Below are 17496 nucleotides of genomic sequence, written 5' to 3'. Positions count from 1 at the left end.
ATAGTATTTCTTACTGTCAGGGGCGGATCCAGACAACAAGAGGGGGGTTCAAACCCAGGATCAAAGGGGGGAGGGGTCCCAAACTTGAATCTGCCTCTGTTCTTGTTTATGTAGTTGTTTGCTTTATTTGCTGTAGACTTTTTTTAAATTATGACATGCACAACCATTGGACTGTCCTTTCATATGTAGTGATGTATTGTTTAAGGATGCAAGCACAAGCAAGGAACAAACCACATATTTAAATGCTCAGTCTTCAAGCTCAAACTAATGACTACATCTGATGCCAGAACAACTTGATTAATGAAAATAAATTTTAAAGATAACATATATACTCTCTACTTCCCCAAGTTACTGCTTTGATTTCTGCCTGTTTTTAATTTTGTAAGAAAAACATGTTTTATTTAAATTTGTAAGTTGTGACTGTTTACAAGTTATCCAGATCTAGGTACATGAAGGTAAAAGTAGATATTTGTGTGCACTTCAAACTTCACATAATTGTGTAGTCAGGCTCTAGATCCATTTGAAGTAGATATAGATGTGGAAAGGGGGAATTTGTAACCTCGTTAAACTGCTTAAATCTCATCACATTTCATGCCTGTACAAATCAGATTATCTGGACCCTGTGTTGTGTGTTATTTTGCCCACACCATGGCAAGTTTCTGTTCTCTAACTTAAGTTTGCCTCATCCAAATATCATAAAACTTATACACAATGCATTATATTACCACAAAACACAGATGAAGTACACATTTGGATAGCATCACTTTAACTGTTCTCTAGTTTGGTCCCTTTATAAGCTATATGCAAGCGGGGGCATTATCTGTGTCCAATGGACATATTCCCAATTTATTTATATATTTGTTTGCATATGGTCACATGGTTAATATGAAAGGTTTTTTTCTGTGATTACCTTTGTGAACTTTTATATTTTTTCCAATTGTGTTATGTTCGGAATTCTTTTTTACTTTCCATTTTTATTTGGCTAATTGAAAAGTAGAAATTCCCTTTTACAAGGAATATTTAGACATTATTGAATAACTGACTTACAAATGTCTTACATGTTTGATTTCCTCCCTGATTGACATTTAATCTATTAACACACTATGCATTTCCTAACTTGAACTATCTATGAAGAATATATATAAGAATATAATGTAAATCTTGACAGGTGTTTCTATCAAAGACTGTCCAGGAAATGCATAGTGTGCTAATGGGAAAAAATGTTTTTTAAAAGAGCACTTTAGCATGAAAACTGTACTATATAAAAAAGAAGATATGGTACGATTGCCAATGAGACAACTGTCCACAAGAGTATATATATATGTGTTTAGGGGCCAGCTGAAGGACACCTCCGGATGCGAGAATTTCTCGTTACATTGAAGACCTGTTGGTGACCTTCTGCTGTTGTCTTTTCTATGGCCGGGTTGTTGTCTTTTTGACACATTCCCCATTTCCATTCTCAATTTTATTTATTTGGAAAAAGGGAATTTATCATTGATTGAATGTGAAAGGTAGTTGCTCCTGGTTACTTTGGTATCTTTTTTACAACTTAATTTAACTAATTAATGCAAGCTAAGTGAAAGATTAAGAAATAGGTTTTGCTTTCATATGTAATTTTTTTCAGGCACAAGACAGTTGTCTGTTAGTATTTAATCAGCAAGGAAACATTGTTTATGCATCAGAAAGTATAACATCTTTACTGGGACATCTACCTGTAAGTATATTATTTATACCACCTGACAAAGTCATAAAAAAACAATTGAGACCACCTGACAAAATCATGACAAAACATTTGAGACCACCTGACAAAGTCACGAAAAAACATTTGTAACCACCTGACAAAGTCATGAAAAAAACATTTGAGACCACCTGAAAAAGTCATGAAAAAACATTTAAGACCACCTGACAAAGTCATGAAAAAATATTTAGAACTCCTGACAAAGTCATGAAAAAATATTAAGAACACCTGACAAAGTCATGAAAAAATATTTTAGACCACCTGATGACAAAGTCATGAAAACACATTTAAGATCACCTGACAAAGTCATGAAAAAATTTATATCAAATGTCAAGTGCCTAAAAAACCATTTTGACCACCTGAAAAGTTCCTAAAAAATTATTTAGACCACTCCATAAAGTCATGGAGAAAACATTTAAGACCACCTGACAAGTGCCTTAAAAAACAATAGGTAGACCACCGTACAAAGTAATGAAAAAATTTGAATACCACCAAAAGCAGTGCATTATGTTAGTGTGAATTAGCATTACATTTGCGGGGTAAATCATTACTTTTGCACTCATTCATATGACAGGTACACTCAGGTAAACTCATGTAAATGCATGTAATAACACTTATTTATTTATTTATTATTAAACAATATTCAGACCGCATAACAAATTTCTAGAAAAACATTTAGACCACCCGACAAGTTCCTAAAATAAAAACAATATTTAGACCACCTAACAAGTTCTTTGTTAAACATTTAGACCACCTGGAAATTTCCTAATATAAAAATTATTTGCAGACCAACTGAAAAGTTCCTAAAATAAATCAATTTATTCCATATTACTCAAACTTTAGTAGGTTTTTCTATATGAATGGGATTTTGAAAAAATAAGCATATTCACCACAAAAACATTGCATGCTTTTATGTGTATAATTTGGTAAAAAAACGTTTGATGTACAATTGCTTTTGATAAATATTTTCCATTACATACATTTCTCTCGGAATATGCAACAAAACAATTACTGTCTTTTGATGAAGTAAATGTGTGGTTTTATTGACTTTTGAAAAACTGATATTCACTGAGGCCAATGTATAATATAACAACCTAACAAGTTCCTTGAATAAATCACCATACAAGGTCGTAAAATAAAATAATATTAAGACCACTTAACAAGTTCCTGAAATAAAAACTATTTAAACCACCTGGATAATATAAAAAAGAAGATGTGACAAGTTCCTTGATTAACATTTAGTAGACCAACTGACAATTTCCTAAAATAAAACAATATTAACACCATCTAACAAGTTCCTACATAAATCCTAAAATAGTCAGATTGAATTACTATAAAAGGCCAACAATTCAATGTTAATTAAGTGTTTAAAGAGTTTTAATCAAATTTACATCTGCTAAATTGATATATAAGTTTCTGATATGAAAGAGACAATAACAATTTGATTCATTCAATTTATCTTGTTTTGCAAAAAAAATATTTTATAAAATTTGATTGTATTTCTTATTTAAATTTATTTGAAGAAAAGTTAAATTTTATTAAGAAAATTAGTATTGGAGCTGATTATGGATTTATGTTTAGATATATCAGTAAACTATGATGAAATTTTCTTTTATTATCCAGGTTTGCTCACCTCTATAAATTCTTAAAAGTGCTTTTTGAAAAATAACTAAAATTGAAAATAAAAGTAGAAATTCAAAGCTTTAAAAAAAAAGAATTGTCTAGAGGTTTGATTAGTATTGAAAATTAAGGACAAATTGCTTACTGAATTTCAAAAAGCACTTTCACAATTTCATTATTTTGATCGATCATCATGCAAACATTAATGTCAATATAGCAGATGAAAATTTGATTTAAAATCTTTTAACACTTAATTAACATTTTATAAAAAAATTGACCTACTGTTTATTAGATTATTTTCATGTCTGGTTTTTGGTTCACAGTTTAGGCGAGTGACATTTTCAGAGAAGACCCTTAGTTAGTGACTTTAATGCACCAACCTAACACACAGCTGAATTTTTTATATGTTATAGTATAATATCTAAACTTCCTTTTTTGGTCAGTCATAAAAAAATCGTACGGTGCAAATTTTGTAAAAATTGAATTAAAATCGAGAAATAATTTCAAATTGAAAAATGACCAACAGTGTTAAAGCGTGAAAAATTAACATGTAGCTTTATTTTCTGTTGTCAAATGCAAAAATTGTGTACGTTTAACATGTCAATGTATAAAAAAATACTTTTCAAAAATATAAGAAGTAATTTTTGCAAAAAAAAAAAATTTTTTGTTACACTACCTTTGCCTTGACCATTATCCTAGCTTCTTTGACTGCTACATTACCTTTGCCTTGACCATTATCCTAGCTTCTTTGACTGCTACACTACCTTTGCCTTGACCATTAACCTAGCTTCTTTGACTGCTACACTACCTTTGCCTTGACCATTAACCTAGCTTCTTTGACTGCTACGCTACCTTTGCCTTGACCATTAACCTAGCTTCTTTGACTGCTACACTACCTTTGCCTTGACCATTAACTTAGCTTTTTTGACTGCTACACTACCTTTGCCTTGACCATTATCCTAGCTTCTTTGACTGTTACACTACCTTTGCCTTGACCATTAACTTAGCTTTTTTGACTGCTACACTACCTTTGCCTTGACCATTATCCTAGCTTCTTTGACTGCTACACTACCTTTGCCTTGACCATTAACCTAGCTTCTTTGACTGTTACACTATCTTTGCCTTGACCATTAACTTAGCTTTTTTGACTGCTACACTACCTTTGCCTTGACCATTATCCTAGCTTCTTTGACTGCTACATTACCTTTGCCTTGACCATTAACCTAGCTTCTTTGACTGCTACACTACCTTTGCCTTGACCATTAACTTAGCTTTTTTGACTGCTACACTACCTTTGCCTTGACCATTAACCTAGCTTCTTTGACTGCTACACTACCTTTGCCTTGAACATTAACTTAGCTTTTTTGACTGCTACACTACCTTTGCCTTGACCATTAACCTAGCTTCTTTGACTGCTACACTACCTTTGCCTTGACCATTAAGCCAGCTAAGATATCTTACCATTATTTAGTTTGAAAGTTAGCACCAGGGTTGACTGATATCAAAATCAACCTATAAAAAAACTAAAAATGTTGAATGAAAATTTTTTTTTTATGTGGACACATCCCATTACTTATGAACCACCCCTAACCTCACCTACCTACAAGTATATCTTATATTTTGACAGACTGATCTGGTTAATCAACAAGTGTACGACTTCATAGAGGACAAGGAAAGATCACAACTGTATAATCTCATATGTCATGTCAGTATGACACCAGAAAACCTCAGTAAGTCACAACTGTATAATCTCATATGCCACGTCAGTATTACACCAGAATACCTTAGTAAGTCACAACTTTATAATCTCATATGCCACGTCAGTATTACACCAGAATACCTCAGTAAGTCACAACGTTATAATCTCATATGTCACCTCAGTATGACACCAGAAAACCTCAGTAAGTCACAACTTTATAATCTCATATGCCACGTCAGTATGACACCAGAATACCTCAGTAAGTCACAACTTTATAATCTCATATGTCACCTCAGTATGACACCAGAAAACCTCAGTAAGTCACAGCTTTATAATAAAGCTGTGACTTACTGAGGTTTCTTGTGTCATACTGACATGGCATATGAGATTATAAAGCCTTTATAATCTTAAATGCCGTGTCAGTATGACACCAGAAAACCTCACCTTTATAATCTGATATGCCACGTCAGTGTGACACCAGAAAACCTCAGTAAGTTACAACTGTATAATTTCATATGCCATGTCAGTATGACACCAGAAAACCTCAGTAAATCACAACTGTATAATTTCATATGCCATGTCAGTATGACACCAGAAAACCTCAGTAAATCACAGCTTTATAATCTCTTATGCCATGTCAGTATGACACCAGAAAACCTCAGTAAGTCACAGCTTTATAATCTCTTATGCCATGTCAGTATGACACCAGAAAACCTCAGTAAGTCACAACTTTGTAATCTCATATGTCTTGTAACATGTGTAAGCATATAATCTATATTTCATGTCAGAATGACACCAGAAAACCTTAGTAAGCCACTACTGTATAATTTCCTATGCCATGTCACTATGATACCAGAAAACACAAGTAAGTCACAACTGTATAATTTCATATGCCAAGTTCGCATGACACAAGAAAACGCAAGTAATTCACAATTGTATAATTTCAAATTGCCAAGTTCGCATGACACCAGAAACCTCAGTAAGTCACAACCTTTCAATCCCTTTTGTGGTGTCACATATAATCTCATATGTGATGTCACAATGACACCAGAAAACCTCAGGAAGTAAAAACTGTAAAATAAGAGTTATAAACTTTCCATGGCGAGAGCGACAAGATCTGCGTGCGGACTTTATTAGTAAAGTGAAAAGGGACATGAATGTTGAACTTAAAAAGAGATGTTGTCGCCATCCATAGAATTCCATCTGACAAATTTGGACCAAAACCTCTTATTGTGAGACTATTTAGTAGTGATGTCAAACGAAGAGTGATGCGAGAAAAGAAGAATTTACAAGACCATGTAAGATTCTATGATGACATTTCCAAAAGGAACATTGAACTGATGAAAAGACTAAATGAGACTGAATGGTTCAGCGACGTATGGTACTTCATCTGTGGTGAATATGGAAGGATATCTGATGGTCTACAGCTGAAGTTCAATATATTTGATGACATTTTTCTTAGATTGAGACAAAGGAAATAAGTAGTTAACTTAGTACTTGACTCTCATTGTTACATGTACATTATGTCTTGATGAACTTTGATTCAATTTTTAAACATGTTAAAAGTGCTATTCTTATTTTCATGGGACAAATCTTAATACTATAAAAGTTGTCTCCACTTTGTAAAATAGTTGACTATGTCATAACTGATAAATCATATACAGGATGTAAAAAATTGAAAGAACAATTATACTGCAAAAAACTAGAATTTTTTTTTGACATTAATTCAATCAAAAATGTCTGCCATTTTGATGCTAAATTCTTGTTTTTATCTCTTTCTTTTTCTTTCCAGTCCTTTATTCTTTTTATTAATTATTGCATTTCTGCAATATCATTCCATTACATTTTGTTTTGGTTTAGTTTATGGTGAGTTATCCTGTTTATCATTTTTATGCATCTTTATGTTGGTGAAATGTTTTTCTTTAGTATTTTTACACACATTGAGAATAATCAGATATTACTGTTAGATTTTTTTAAGGTCATATTATGTGCTAGTGTATTTACTGACATTATATCATGTGTGCCCTGAAGGTATTAACTGTTAATTGTCAAGGTTTAGGAGATAGTGTTAAAAGAAGAGATGTTTTTAACTATTTAAGAACAAAGAATTACAATATTTACTGTTTACAAGATACTCATTTCTTATGTGAAAATGAAAATAATATAAGAGCTATGTGGGGATATGATAGTTATTTTTCATCTTATAGCTCAAATTCAAGAGGTGTAGCAGTTATGTTTAATAACAACTTTGAGTTTAAGGTCCTAAAAGAAAAAAAAGATGTTGGTGGTAATTATTTAGTATTAGACTTAGTTGTTGATACTTTACATTTTACATTTGTAACTATTTATGGACCAAATATAGATACTCCTATATTTTATGATCAAATTATGTCAATTATAGATGATTTTGGTAATGATAGCTTTATGATATGTGGTGATTTTAATCTTGTTCTCAACCCTGATATAGACTATTATAATTATTTACATGTAAATAACCCAAATGCTCGGGAGAAAGTTTTAGAAATCATTCAGGAAAGGTGTCTCATTGACCCTTTCCGTGAACTTTACCCAGATTTGAAGTGTTTCACATGGAGAAAAAGAACCCCCTTTAAACAAGCAAGGCTAGATTTTTTTCTTTTATCTGAAGATTTACTATGCTGTTTGAAAAATTGTAATATCGAGCCTAGCTATCGCTCTGATCATTCTATGGTTGTATTAAATCTAGAATTTAATCCTTTTGATCGAGGTAGAGGATTGTGGAAATTTAATAATTCATTATTGTATGATCCAGAATATATAAAGATTGTTAAAGAAAAAATAGTACAAGTTAAAAAACAATATGTAATTTATGATATAGATAGAATTGAAGACATGAATAATGAAGATCTCCATTTTAATATTAATAGTCACTTATTTCTTGAGACAATGTTGATGGAAATTAGAGGTAAAACTATATCTTATTCAAGTTATAAGAAAAAGGTAAAAGAAAAACAAGAGAAAGATCTTAGAAATGAAATTCTTATTTTGGAAGAAAAGGTAGATGAAGGTTCAATACAGATTTTGGAAAATAAAAAATGTGAATTAGAAAATATAAGAAAAGAAAAAATTAAAGGGAAGATAATTCGATCAAGAATACAATGGGTAGAAGAGGGTGAAAAACCTACTAGCTATTTTTGTGGGCTAGAATCAAAAAATTTTACAAATAAGATAATACCAAAAGTAGAAAAAGAAAATGGAGATGTAATTTCAAAACAAAAAGATATTTTAAAAGAAGTAAAATCTTTTTATGAAAATTTGTACAAGAATAAAGACAAGTCAAAGGGAGATAAATTCAGTAAACTTAAAGAAGGATTGAAAGATATAAAATTAAAAAAACTAACTGATGATGAGAAAAAAAATCTTGAAGGTGAAATAACAATTGAGGAAGCTGGTTTGATATTGAAAAATATGAAAAATAATAAAACACCAGGATCTGATGGTTTCTCCACAGAGTTCTTTAATTTTTTTTGGAAAGATTTGAAAATTTTTGTTGTAAACTCCTTGAACTACAGTACTGAGATTGGTGAACTATCTGTTACGCAAAAACAAGGAATCATTACATGCCTGCCGAAGGGAAATAAGCCTAGACATTTCTTAAAAAATTGGTGACCTATATCTTTATTAAATACAGTATATAAAATTGGCTCTGGAGTTATAGCAAAACGCTTTAAAACAGTTTTAGATAAACTGATAGATTTCGATCAAACTGGATTTATTAGTGGGAGATATATTGGAGAAAATCTTCGTTTAATTTATGATATTATGCAATTTACTGAGGAAAAAGATATTCCAGGACTTTTGCTGCTCATAGATTTCGAAAAGGCATTTGATTCGATTTCTTGGGAATTTTTAACCAGTGTCTTGAAGTTGTTCAATTTTGGAGAATCAATAATTAATTGGGTTAAAGTTTTTTATAACAATATCAAATCAGCTGTAAACCAGGGAGGACATCTATCAGAATTTTTTTCTATAGAACAAGGCTGTAGACAAGGGGATCCCTTGTCGCCTTATATTTTTATTCTCTGTGCTGAGATATTAGCATTAAAAATACGAAATAATGATAAGATAAATGGTATTACAATTACGCAAGTTGAGCACAAACTTTCACAATTTGCTGATGACACATCTCTTATTTTAGATGGTAAAGAAGAATCTTTGAATGAAGCATTAAATGAATTAGATTGGTTTGGAAATATATCTGGTTTAAATATTAATTTTTCTAAAACACAAGTTATTTGGATAGGAAATAAAAAGTATAGTAATGAGGTATTATGCCAAAATAGAAACCTTACATGGGGAGAAACATGTTTTAAGGTACTAGGTATAAGCTTTGATGTTAATCTTGATAGAATTGTAAAAATTAATTATGATGAAAAAATTGTACAAATTAAATGTGTAATAAGACAATGGTCAAAACGAAATCTTACTGTTATTGGTAGAATTACTGTAGTTAAGACATTGATATTGCCTATTTTAAATCATTTGTTTATATCCTTACCAAATCCAAGTGATGATATTTTAAAAAATGTTATTCAACTTATGTACAATTTTATATGGAGTTCACCAATTGATAGAATTAAGAGAGATGTTTTACAAAATGATATTGAAGATGGTGGACTCAAAATGATAAATCTTAGTGCATTTATTTTAGCACTGAAGTGTACATGGATAAGGAGATTATTTAAAACAGACTCCAAATGGCAGAATGTTTTTTTGTCAAATGTTCATGTAGAACTTGAAAAATTTTATGGTTGTGGAAGTGTTTATATCCAAAAATTACAGCAACATATCAAAAATAAATTTTGGCAAGATGTTCTGAAAGCATGGCAACTTCTTAGAGAAAAAGATGAATATGACAGTTGGGAATGCTTTCTTGCTAGTCCAATCTGGCTTAACAATAATATAAAGGTAGCAAATAAACCTATATTTTATAAAGATTGGTTTGAAAATGGTATAAGATTTATAAATGATATTGTAAATGAAGATGGGACCTTTTTCTCTCATCAAAAGATAGAAGAAATGTATCAGATAAATGTGAATTTCATGAGATATAATAGTATTATATCTGCTATACATCAAGCATCAAAATCATTTGTGGGAAAAAATCACAAATTAGAACTACCTTTAATTCCATCTGCTATTAAAAGACTTGTTAAAAGTTCAAAAGGATCTAAAGATATGTATATTGTTTTGAATAAAAATGGAAGTGTTCCCACTAGTCAGTTAAGATGGACTGAAATTTTTGGCTTTGATCAAAATAATTGGAAATTTTTTTATAAACTGCCATTTGTTGTCACAAATAATACTAAGTTACAGTGGCTACAGTTTAGATTCAATCATCGAATCTTAGCTACAAACAAATTTCTTCATAAAATTAAGATTTATGATAATCCAAATTGTACATTTTGTAATAGAGAAATTGAAACATTAGAACATTTATTTTGGGAATGTGAACATACACAATTATTATTAGAACAGATTGAAAATTGGTTTCTAACCAATGGAATTAGTGTACTTTTTACAAAAGAAGTTTTTTTGTTTGGTAACACTGCAAAAATATCAAAAGGCAATGCAGAAAATACTCTTTTTCTTACCATAAAGCAATATATTTATAATTCCAGTTGTTTTAAAAAAAAACTGACAATAAACTCAGTAAAAGAAAAGATAAAATATGTGTATGCAATGGACAAAAATATTGCTATGAAAAACAAATGTGAACATCAGTTTCTCAGAGAATGGAATGCTTTTGATATATTACTTAGCATGCTTAGTTAAGTACAATAATGTATATACATGTTATAAATGAAAATGCTGTATTTACTATACTAAAATAGAATTCAATTTCTAGATGAATTATATTGAAAACTCACCACACTATTCTCTCTCACTCTCTTTCTCTTTCTACCTCTCTCTCTCCGGTGTTCAAACTGCTTTACTCTTTATCTAACATTTGTATATTTTAAAAAAAAAAAAAAAAATTACTTCCTAATAGAAAGATGTATTGATTAGATAATATCTATAGATTTATATATTATATATTGCTATTATAATTGTGTATATTATGTTGTAAATTGGAAGTTATAAATAATAAAAATAAAAAAATAAAAAACTGTAAAATCTCATATAACATGTCAGGATGACACCAAAAATCTTTAGTATGTCACAACTGTATATGCTCATGTCGCGATTTTGACAAAAGAAAACCTCAATAAATGAAAACTTTATAATCCCATATGATGTGTCAACATGACACCAGAAAACTTCCGTAAGTCACAACTGTATAATCTCATATGCAATGTTAATATGACAACAGAAAACCTCAGTAACTTATTTACAACTGTTTAATCTCATATGGTAGAAAGCCTCTAAGTTACAAATGTATAATCTCAAATGCCACATCAGCATGACACCAGAAAATCTCATCAAGACTTAAAGTCTAACTGCATGAACTGTATGACCGCATATTCCAAGTCAGCATTATGCCTGAAAACGTAAGCAAGTCATAGCTATATAATCTCATATGTCATGTCAGTATAACACAAGAAAGCCTAAGTAATCACAACAGTAAACCTCATATGATATGTCTGGCATACAGATTTATAATCCTCTTATCTTTGATGTTTTTTACACCTAAAGGCATTATGCTCATTAATGTCCAATTTTGTACACAGCTCTTAAATTAAAACTTTAAGTTAAAATTGAGAATGGAAATGAGGAATGTGTTAAAGAGACAAGAAACCAACCAAAGAGTGGAAAAGAGCCAAAAGCTTCCGGTGGGTCTTCAATATAGCCAAAAAACCAGGACCCGGAGGCGTTCTTCAGCTGGCCCCTTAACAAAACTGTGTATAATGGACATCATAGATGGTTATACTTTGTTTATTTTACAACGAACATTCTTGATTAATTTGTGTTATTTATTTTTACAGATGACAACCAGGTATCATTCTCTTGTCACTTCAAGAGAGGATCCCTGGGACCAGACAAGCCTCCTGTTTATGAAACGGTCAAATTTACAGGTTTTAAACATTGGAACAGTAAGTCATATTTAGCATGTTCAAAAGTAATTAGTCAATACATGTAATAACAATTTATCAGAAACAACTGACTTTACTTTAACAGATAGTTAATTGCAAATCAAACATCTGACTAAAACAATATAAACTTCAAATTTGAAGACTAAACTTCAATATGAAGTAAATTGTAAAATTCACTGACAACTTAAACAGATCTAGAAGTACGGTGCAGTCCGGTGTATCTGCGCACCTAAGGCTTATGACTTCACTTCATTCAACTGATAAAACCAATAATTGGATAATGTTGTTTTAACACATGTATAACATACTTGTATTTCATAAAATCTTCTGTTTGTATGGTTTCACCCTCAAGATTTAAATTTGTGTAATGTGTGTTCAAAATTAAGGAAACCCTGTTCCGAGAGTTCCTCCAATGTTAGGTGATTTGGTGAATGCCTTCCAAAAATAGCTTATTTTGAATAAAGGAAAGATTTGATTCTCTGAAATATAGCTGGAGTTGAACCAGGCACACTGCCAAGGATGCAGAGCAAAAATTATTTCAATCTGATATAAATTTAACTAAAAATAACAAATTTTATCTGATGATGTAATTTTTTTAATGGAAATTGGCCAAATATTGTAAATCACGGAATTGCAGTTATTATTTAACTCTAGAACTTATCAATAATATTCTTTTTATCCCTTCAGAAGGCTAAAACAATAACATGAACGATTTTATTTGTGTTACTTTGTTGATATGACGAAATTAACTAATGCATGATATCACTGGCCACGTGAACACCAGGGACTCAACTGTAAACAACTCAACTGACTTAACTACAATAAATTGAACTCTAAAATTCACTCACGATTAAAACAAAACAGGAAGTTAATAGTAAAATTCACTGACAACTAAAACAGAAGTCAACAACTCCACTGACTTAACTACAACATATTGCAACTCTTAATTTCACTCACATGACTAAAACATAGCAGGAAGTTAATAGTAAAATTCACTAACAACTATAACAGAAGTATACAACTCCACTGACTTAACTACAACATATTGCAACTCTTAAATTCACTCACATAACAAAACAGAGGGTAAGTTATAAAATTCACAGACTTGACTTAAACAAAACAGGAAGAAAACGGTAGAATTCACAGAATTGACTAAAACAGAGTGTTAATTTCTGACATTTTTTGCTTGTTTATATTTTAGATTTTAATGACGATGACGATTGGAATTATGGAATGATGGCACAAGTAAAGGATGACATGTCATTCTGTTGTACGGTACAGATAGAGAACGCTCAGTTTATACGGGAAATGTCCATTATTGATGAAGCTAAAGCAGAATTCACATCAAGGCACAGTCTAGAGTGGAAGTTCTTATATCTTGACCATAGGTAAGTCTAGAGTGGAAGTTTCTTTCTTTATCTTGACCATTGGTATTAATATTATTTTACCCCCAGTGTTAGGGATGTTGTAATGATACCCTGACATCTATGTCTGATGGCATCACCATTTAGTATAGAGCTTTTTATATGATTTATTAAAATGCAATTTCAATTCAATGGTTTCACCTTTAATAAAATAGTTGCTATTTAAAAGTATTTATATTTTATACAACATTGATATGTATTTCTACTTCATATCTTCGCTAGCCAAGGGTTACGATCCATTTCATTTTCTCCACCCATGGCAGATTGAGCCAACATTTGTGATAACAATGTTGCGCCATCTATCGGTAGGTTAAAGTCACCCCCATTCCGAATACATTATTCTTGACCAATGGTAGCACTTGAACTCTTCAATTTGGAGGTAAAAACATGGTAGTGTCTAGATTCTACACACCTGAAAACGGGAAACAAAAACATACGTTGAAATTCATGCATTTGCACAAGAAATAATACACAGGAACTTCTGTTAGTTGATTAAAAACATTCAAATTGTCACTACATATAGTCATAGGTTTAGGGATGTAAAGACTTGTTGCACAATAAGGACGTGGTAATTGTTTACATTAACTTTCTACATTTACACGTGAACATGTTATAGGCGCTTTTTGATTGGATGCAGCGAATTACGACTGCAACCAATGAGAATCATGACCTTGTGTCTCCGAAATTTTAACTCAATCCGCCAAGGTAGAGAGAATGAAGTGGATCGTAACCCTTAGCTAGCGAAGATGCTACTTCAAGGCATCAGCTAAAATTATATCTGTATATACTGTTCATATGAGGGCTATTCCAGAAAAAAATGTATGGGGGGGTTGGAAGGCACATTATATTAATAATACATGGGTGATGGGTATCAGAGCAACTTTTCACACTATAATGCACTATAATTCTCAATTGCAATTGTCTGGGTGGCGGGTGCTGACAAAAACTGCCTTCCAACCCCCCCATACATTTTTTTTTGGAATAGCCCTGACTGACGTTTGTATGTTACCTACTATTGTATATATATTCTGTGTATATGATGTTGGTGAGTATGTATTTCAGGGCATCCCCTATAATTGGATATCTACCCTTTGAAGTACTAGGGACGTCTGGGTATGACTATTACCATCCTGATGACCTTGAGAATTTGAGTAAATGTCATGAACAGTGTAAGTTGATGTTTACAAAAGTTCTAATTTTAAACATTAACAGGATCACACTGTATGAAAACTTAGTTTTTTTTTTATCATATGACATTTTATTGGATGTTATGAAGACAACTTCAAATCAGTTAATAGGATGTGAGCCAACAGTTATAATTATTCATTTGATTTTGCATGTTTATAAGTATTCCTTAGTACTTATCAGAAATATTCATTTAAATTTTGCCACTAAAAGTAATGCTTAAAATCAGTTGATCAATCTTTTCCAAAAGTAAAACCAATATATCAGTTTGTATGGACTTAGTTTGAATATTCAAGTCTAAATGAAATTTTTTAGAACATTTTGGCTGTTCACAACCTTTTACACAAAAAAAGCATGATTTTTGAGTGAACAGAAAGTGCTACTCTCCTAATATGGAGGAAGAAAAGTTCTCCTTAGTTGTATCTTTTTGTATTTCTGAAAATCTGGGATAATCTCTTTAAAATAAATTCAGACAAGCAACTTACATTGTCTCAAAACTTAAATGTTGTTTTTATGCCCCATTTATGCGCATTATGTGTTCTGGTCTGTGCGTCCATTCGTTTGTCCGTTCGTACCTCTTCAGGTTAAAGTTTTTGGTCGAGGTAGTTTTTGATGAAGTTGAAGTCCAATCAACTTGAAACTTAGTACACATGTTCCTTATGATATGGTCTTTCTAGTTGTAATGCCAGATTAGAGATTTTACTTCATTTTCACGGTCCACTGAACATAGAAAATGATACTGCAGGTGGTGCATCTGTGTACTTAGGATACATTCTTGTTATTTGTTGGAAAAAGAATAGATGATGATTTTATTTTTTTAAACAACCTTGACTACCCTTGAGCAGATGAGGGTCTTGCACCGTCGGATTCAAATATGATAGAAATACTCAGCACTGCCTTGAAATCAATCTTAATTCTAAGCCTTGTACAAATAAATGTTATATTTTAAGTTAATGTTTAGTTATTCTATATTGTTATATTGAAATAAATATCTGTAATAATATGAATAAAATATTATCAATTATAAAATTAATAGTTTATTGTAATCACCATATTTATTTTAAACAGTGATGCAGAAAGGGGAGGAAACCTCAAGGTATTACAGATTTCTGACCAAAGGTCAACAATGGATATGGTTAAGGACACGGTATTACATCACATATCATCAGTGGAACTCTAAGCCAGAGTTTGTAGTGTGTACAAATGTTGTAGTTAAGTAAGTGCATATGATTACTCCTGGTACAGGTTTTAACAAGTTTTAAAAGTATCAATTTGAAATAAGGAGATGTGGTATGATTGACAATGATAAAACTATCCACCCAATGATTTAAACAAGTATAGGTCTTCAACAATAAGCATAACAGGGGCCTATGTAGCAAAGTAACGGTCCATGATAAAGCAGTAAAAAAAGAGTGATTCACAGCTTGCAAATGTTTAATTCTGTTTTTAACTAACTGTTGGGTACACATTATTTTACTGTCTCAACCAAATGTTGTAAAAGTTATACATAATGCATATTACCATAAAACAGTTCGAATTTGGGCAGTGTCACTTCTACAGATTTCTAATAATGTCCTTATATAAAGTTATATACAAGCAGGGGCATCATCTCTGTTCATTCTCTATTTCTTTCAGTGTTGCATTTGTGAAAACTGTTTAATGAAAACATTTCTGTTTTGTATAGTTATTCTGATGTTAGAGAAAATCTATGGAAAGATATGGGATATAATACAGCTAATGGTCACACTGCAAACAAAAGGGAAAGAAGTCCATCTGTGTGTTCTGTTACATCAGGGCCTAATATGTCTTCCTGTCACAGTGTGGGGTCTGCCTCATCAGACAGAGCAGGTATGTAGTCCATATGTTTGTTATGTTATGTGAGGGCCTAATATGTCTTCCTGTCACAGTGTGGGGTCTGCCTCATCAGACAGAGCAGGTATGTAGTCCATATGTTTGTTATGTTATGTGAGGGCCTAATATGTCTTCCTGTCACAGTATGGGGTCTGCCTCATCAGACAGAGCAGGTATGTAGTCCATCTGTGTGTTCTGTTACCTCAGGGCCTAATATGTCCTCCTGTCACAGTGTGGGGTCTGCCTCATCAGACAGAGCAGGTATGTAGTCCATCTGTGTGTTCTGTTACCTCAGGGCCTAATATGTCTTCCTGTCACAGTGTGGGGTCTGCCTCATCAGACAGAGCAGGTATGTAATACATTTGTGTGTTCTGTTACCTCAGGGCCTAATATGTCTTCCTGTCACAGTGTGGGGTCTGCCTCATCAGACAGAGCAGGTATGTAGTCCATATGTTTGTTATGTAATGTGAGGGCCTAAATATGTTTTCCATATGTAAACATGTGCATGTACTAGACTTTGATTGATTTTGGTACATTAGAATACAAAATAAAAGATAAATTTGGTCGGTTTTGTAGAAATTCTTATAACAGTTCAATTTTCATCTTGTTACAGACCATTCATAGAGACCTTTGGCTCATACACAGCTTATATGACATTAGAGAATCGTTGTGGCTCCTACACAGCTTATATGACATTAGAGAACCGTTGTGGCTCCTACACAGCTTATATGACATTAGAGAATCGTTGTGGCTCCTACACAGCTTATATGACATTAGAGAATCGTTGTGGCTCCTACACAGCTTATATGACATTAGAGAACTGTTGACAACTCCTACACAGCTTATATGACATTAGAGAATCGTTGTGGCTCCTACACAGCTTATATGACATTAGAGAACCGTTGT

The 17496-nt window shown here is 31.9% G+C and overlaps 1 protein-coding gene across 2 annotated transcripts in view; it reads left to right on the top strand.

The window, feature by feature from the left end:
* Positions 1-17496, top strand: part of LOC139486823 (circadian locomoter output cycles protein kaput-like) — a 61348-nt gene that overhangs the window by 29309 nt on the left and 14543 nt on the right. The window contains exons 5-11 of one of the 2 annotated variants that reach the window (XM_071271817.1): positions 1625-1714; positions 4986-5088; positions 12023-12130; positions 13332-13518; positions 14617-14723; positions 15808-15955; positions 16424-16587. In XM_071271817.1, coding sequence (XP_071127918.1) covers positions 1625-1714; positions 4986-5088; positions 12023-12130; positions 13332-13518; positions 14617-14723; positions 15808-15955; positions 16424-16587 — 907 coding nt within the window. Of the gene's footprint in view, positions 1-1624; positions 1715-4985; positions 5089-5488; positions 5776-12022; positions 12131-13331; positions 13519-14616; positions 14724-15807; positions 15956-16423; positions 16588-17496 lie in introns of those variants that run through there. The other variant, XM_071271818.1, reaches the window with a different exon arrangement.

This window comes from Mytilus edulis, chromosome 8, assembly GCF_963676685.1.
Source record: "Mytilus edulis chromosome 8, xbMytEdul2.2, whole genome shotgun sequence".
Lineage (NCBI taxonomy): Eukaryota > Metazoa > Mollusca > Bivalvia > Mytilida > Mytilidae > Mytilus > Mytilus edulis.
The sequence above is the reverse complement of the archived record's forward strand: the minus strand, read 5'-3'. Positions and strand labels throughout refer to the sequence as shown.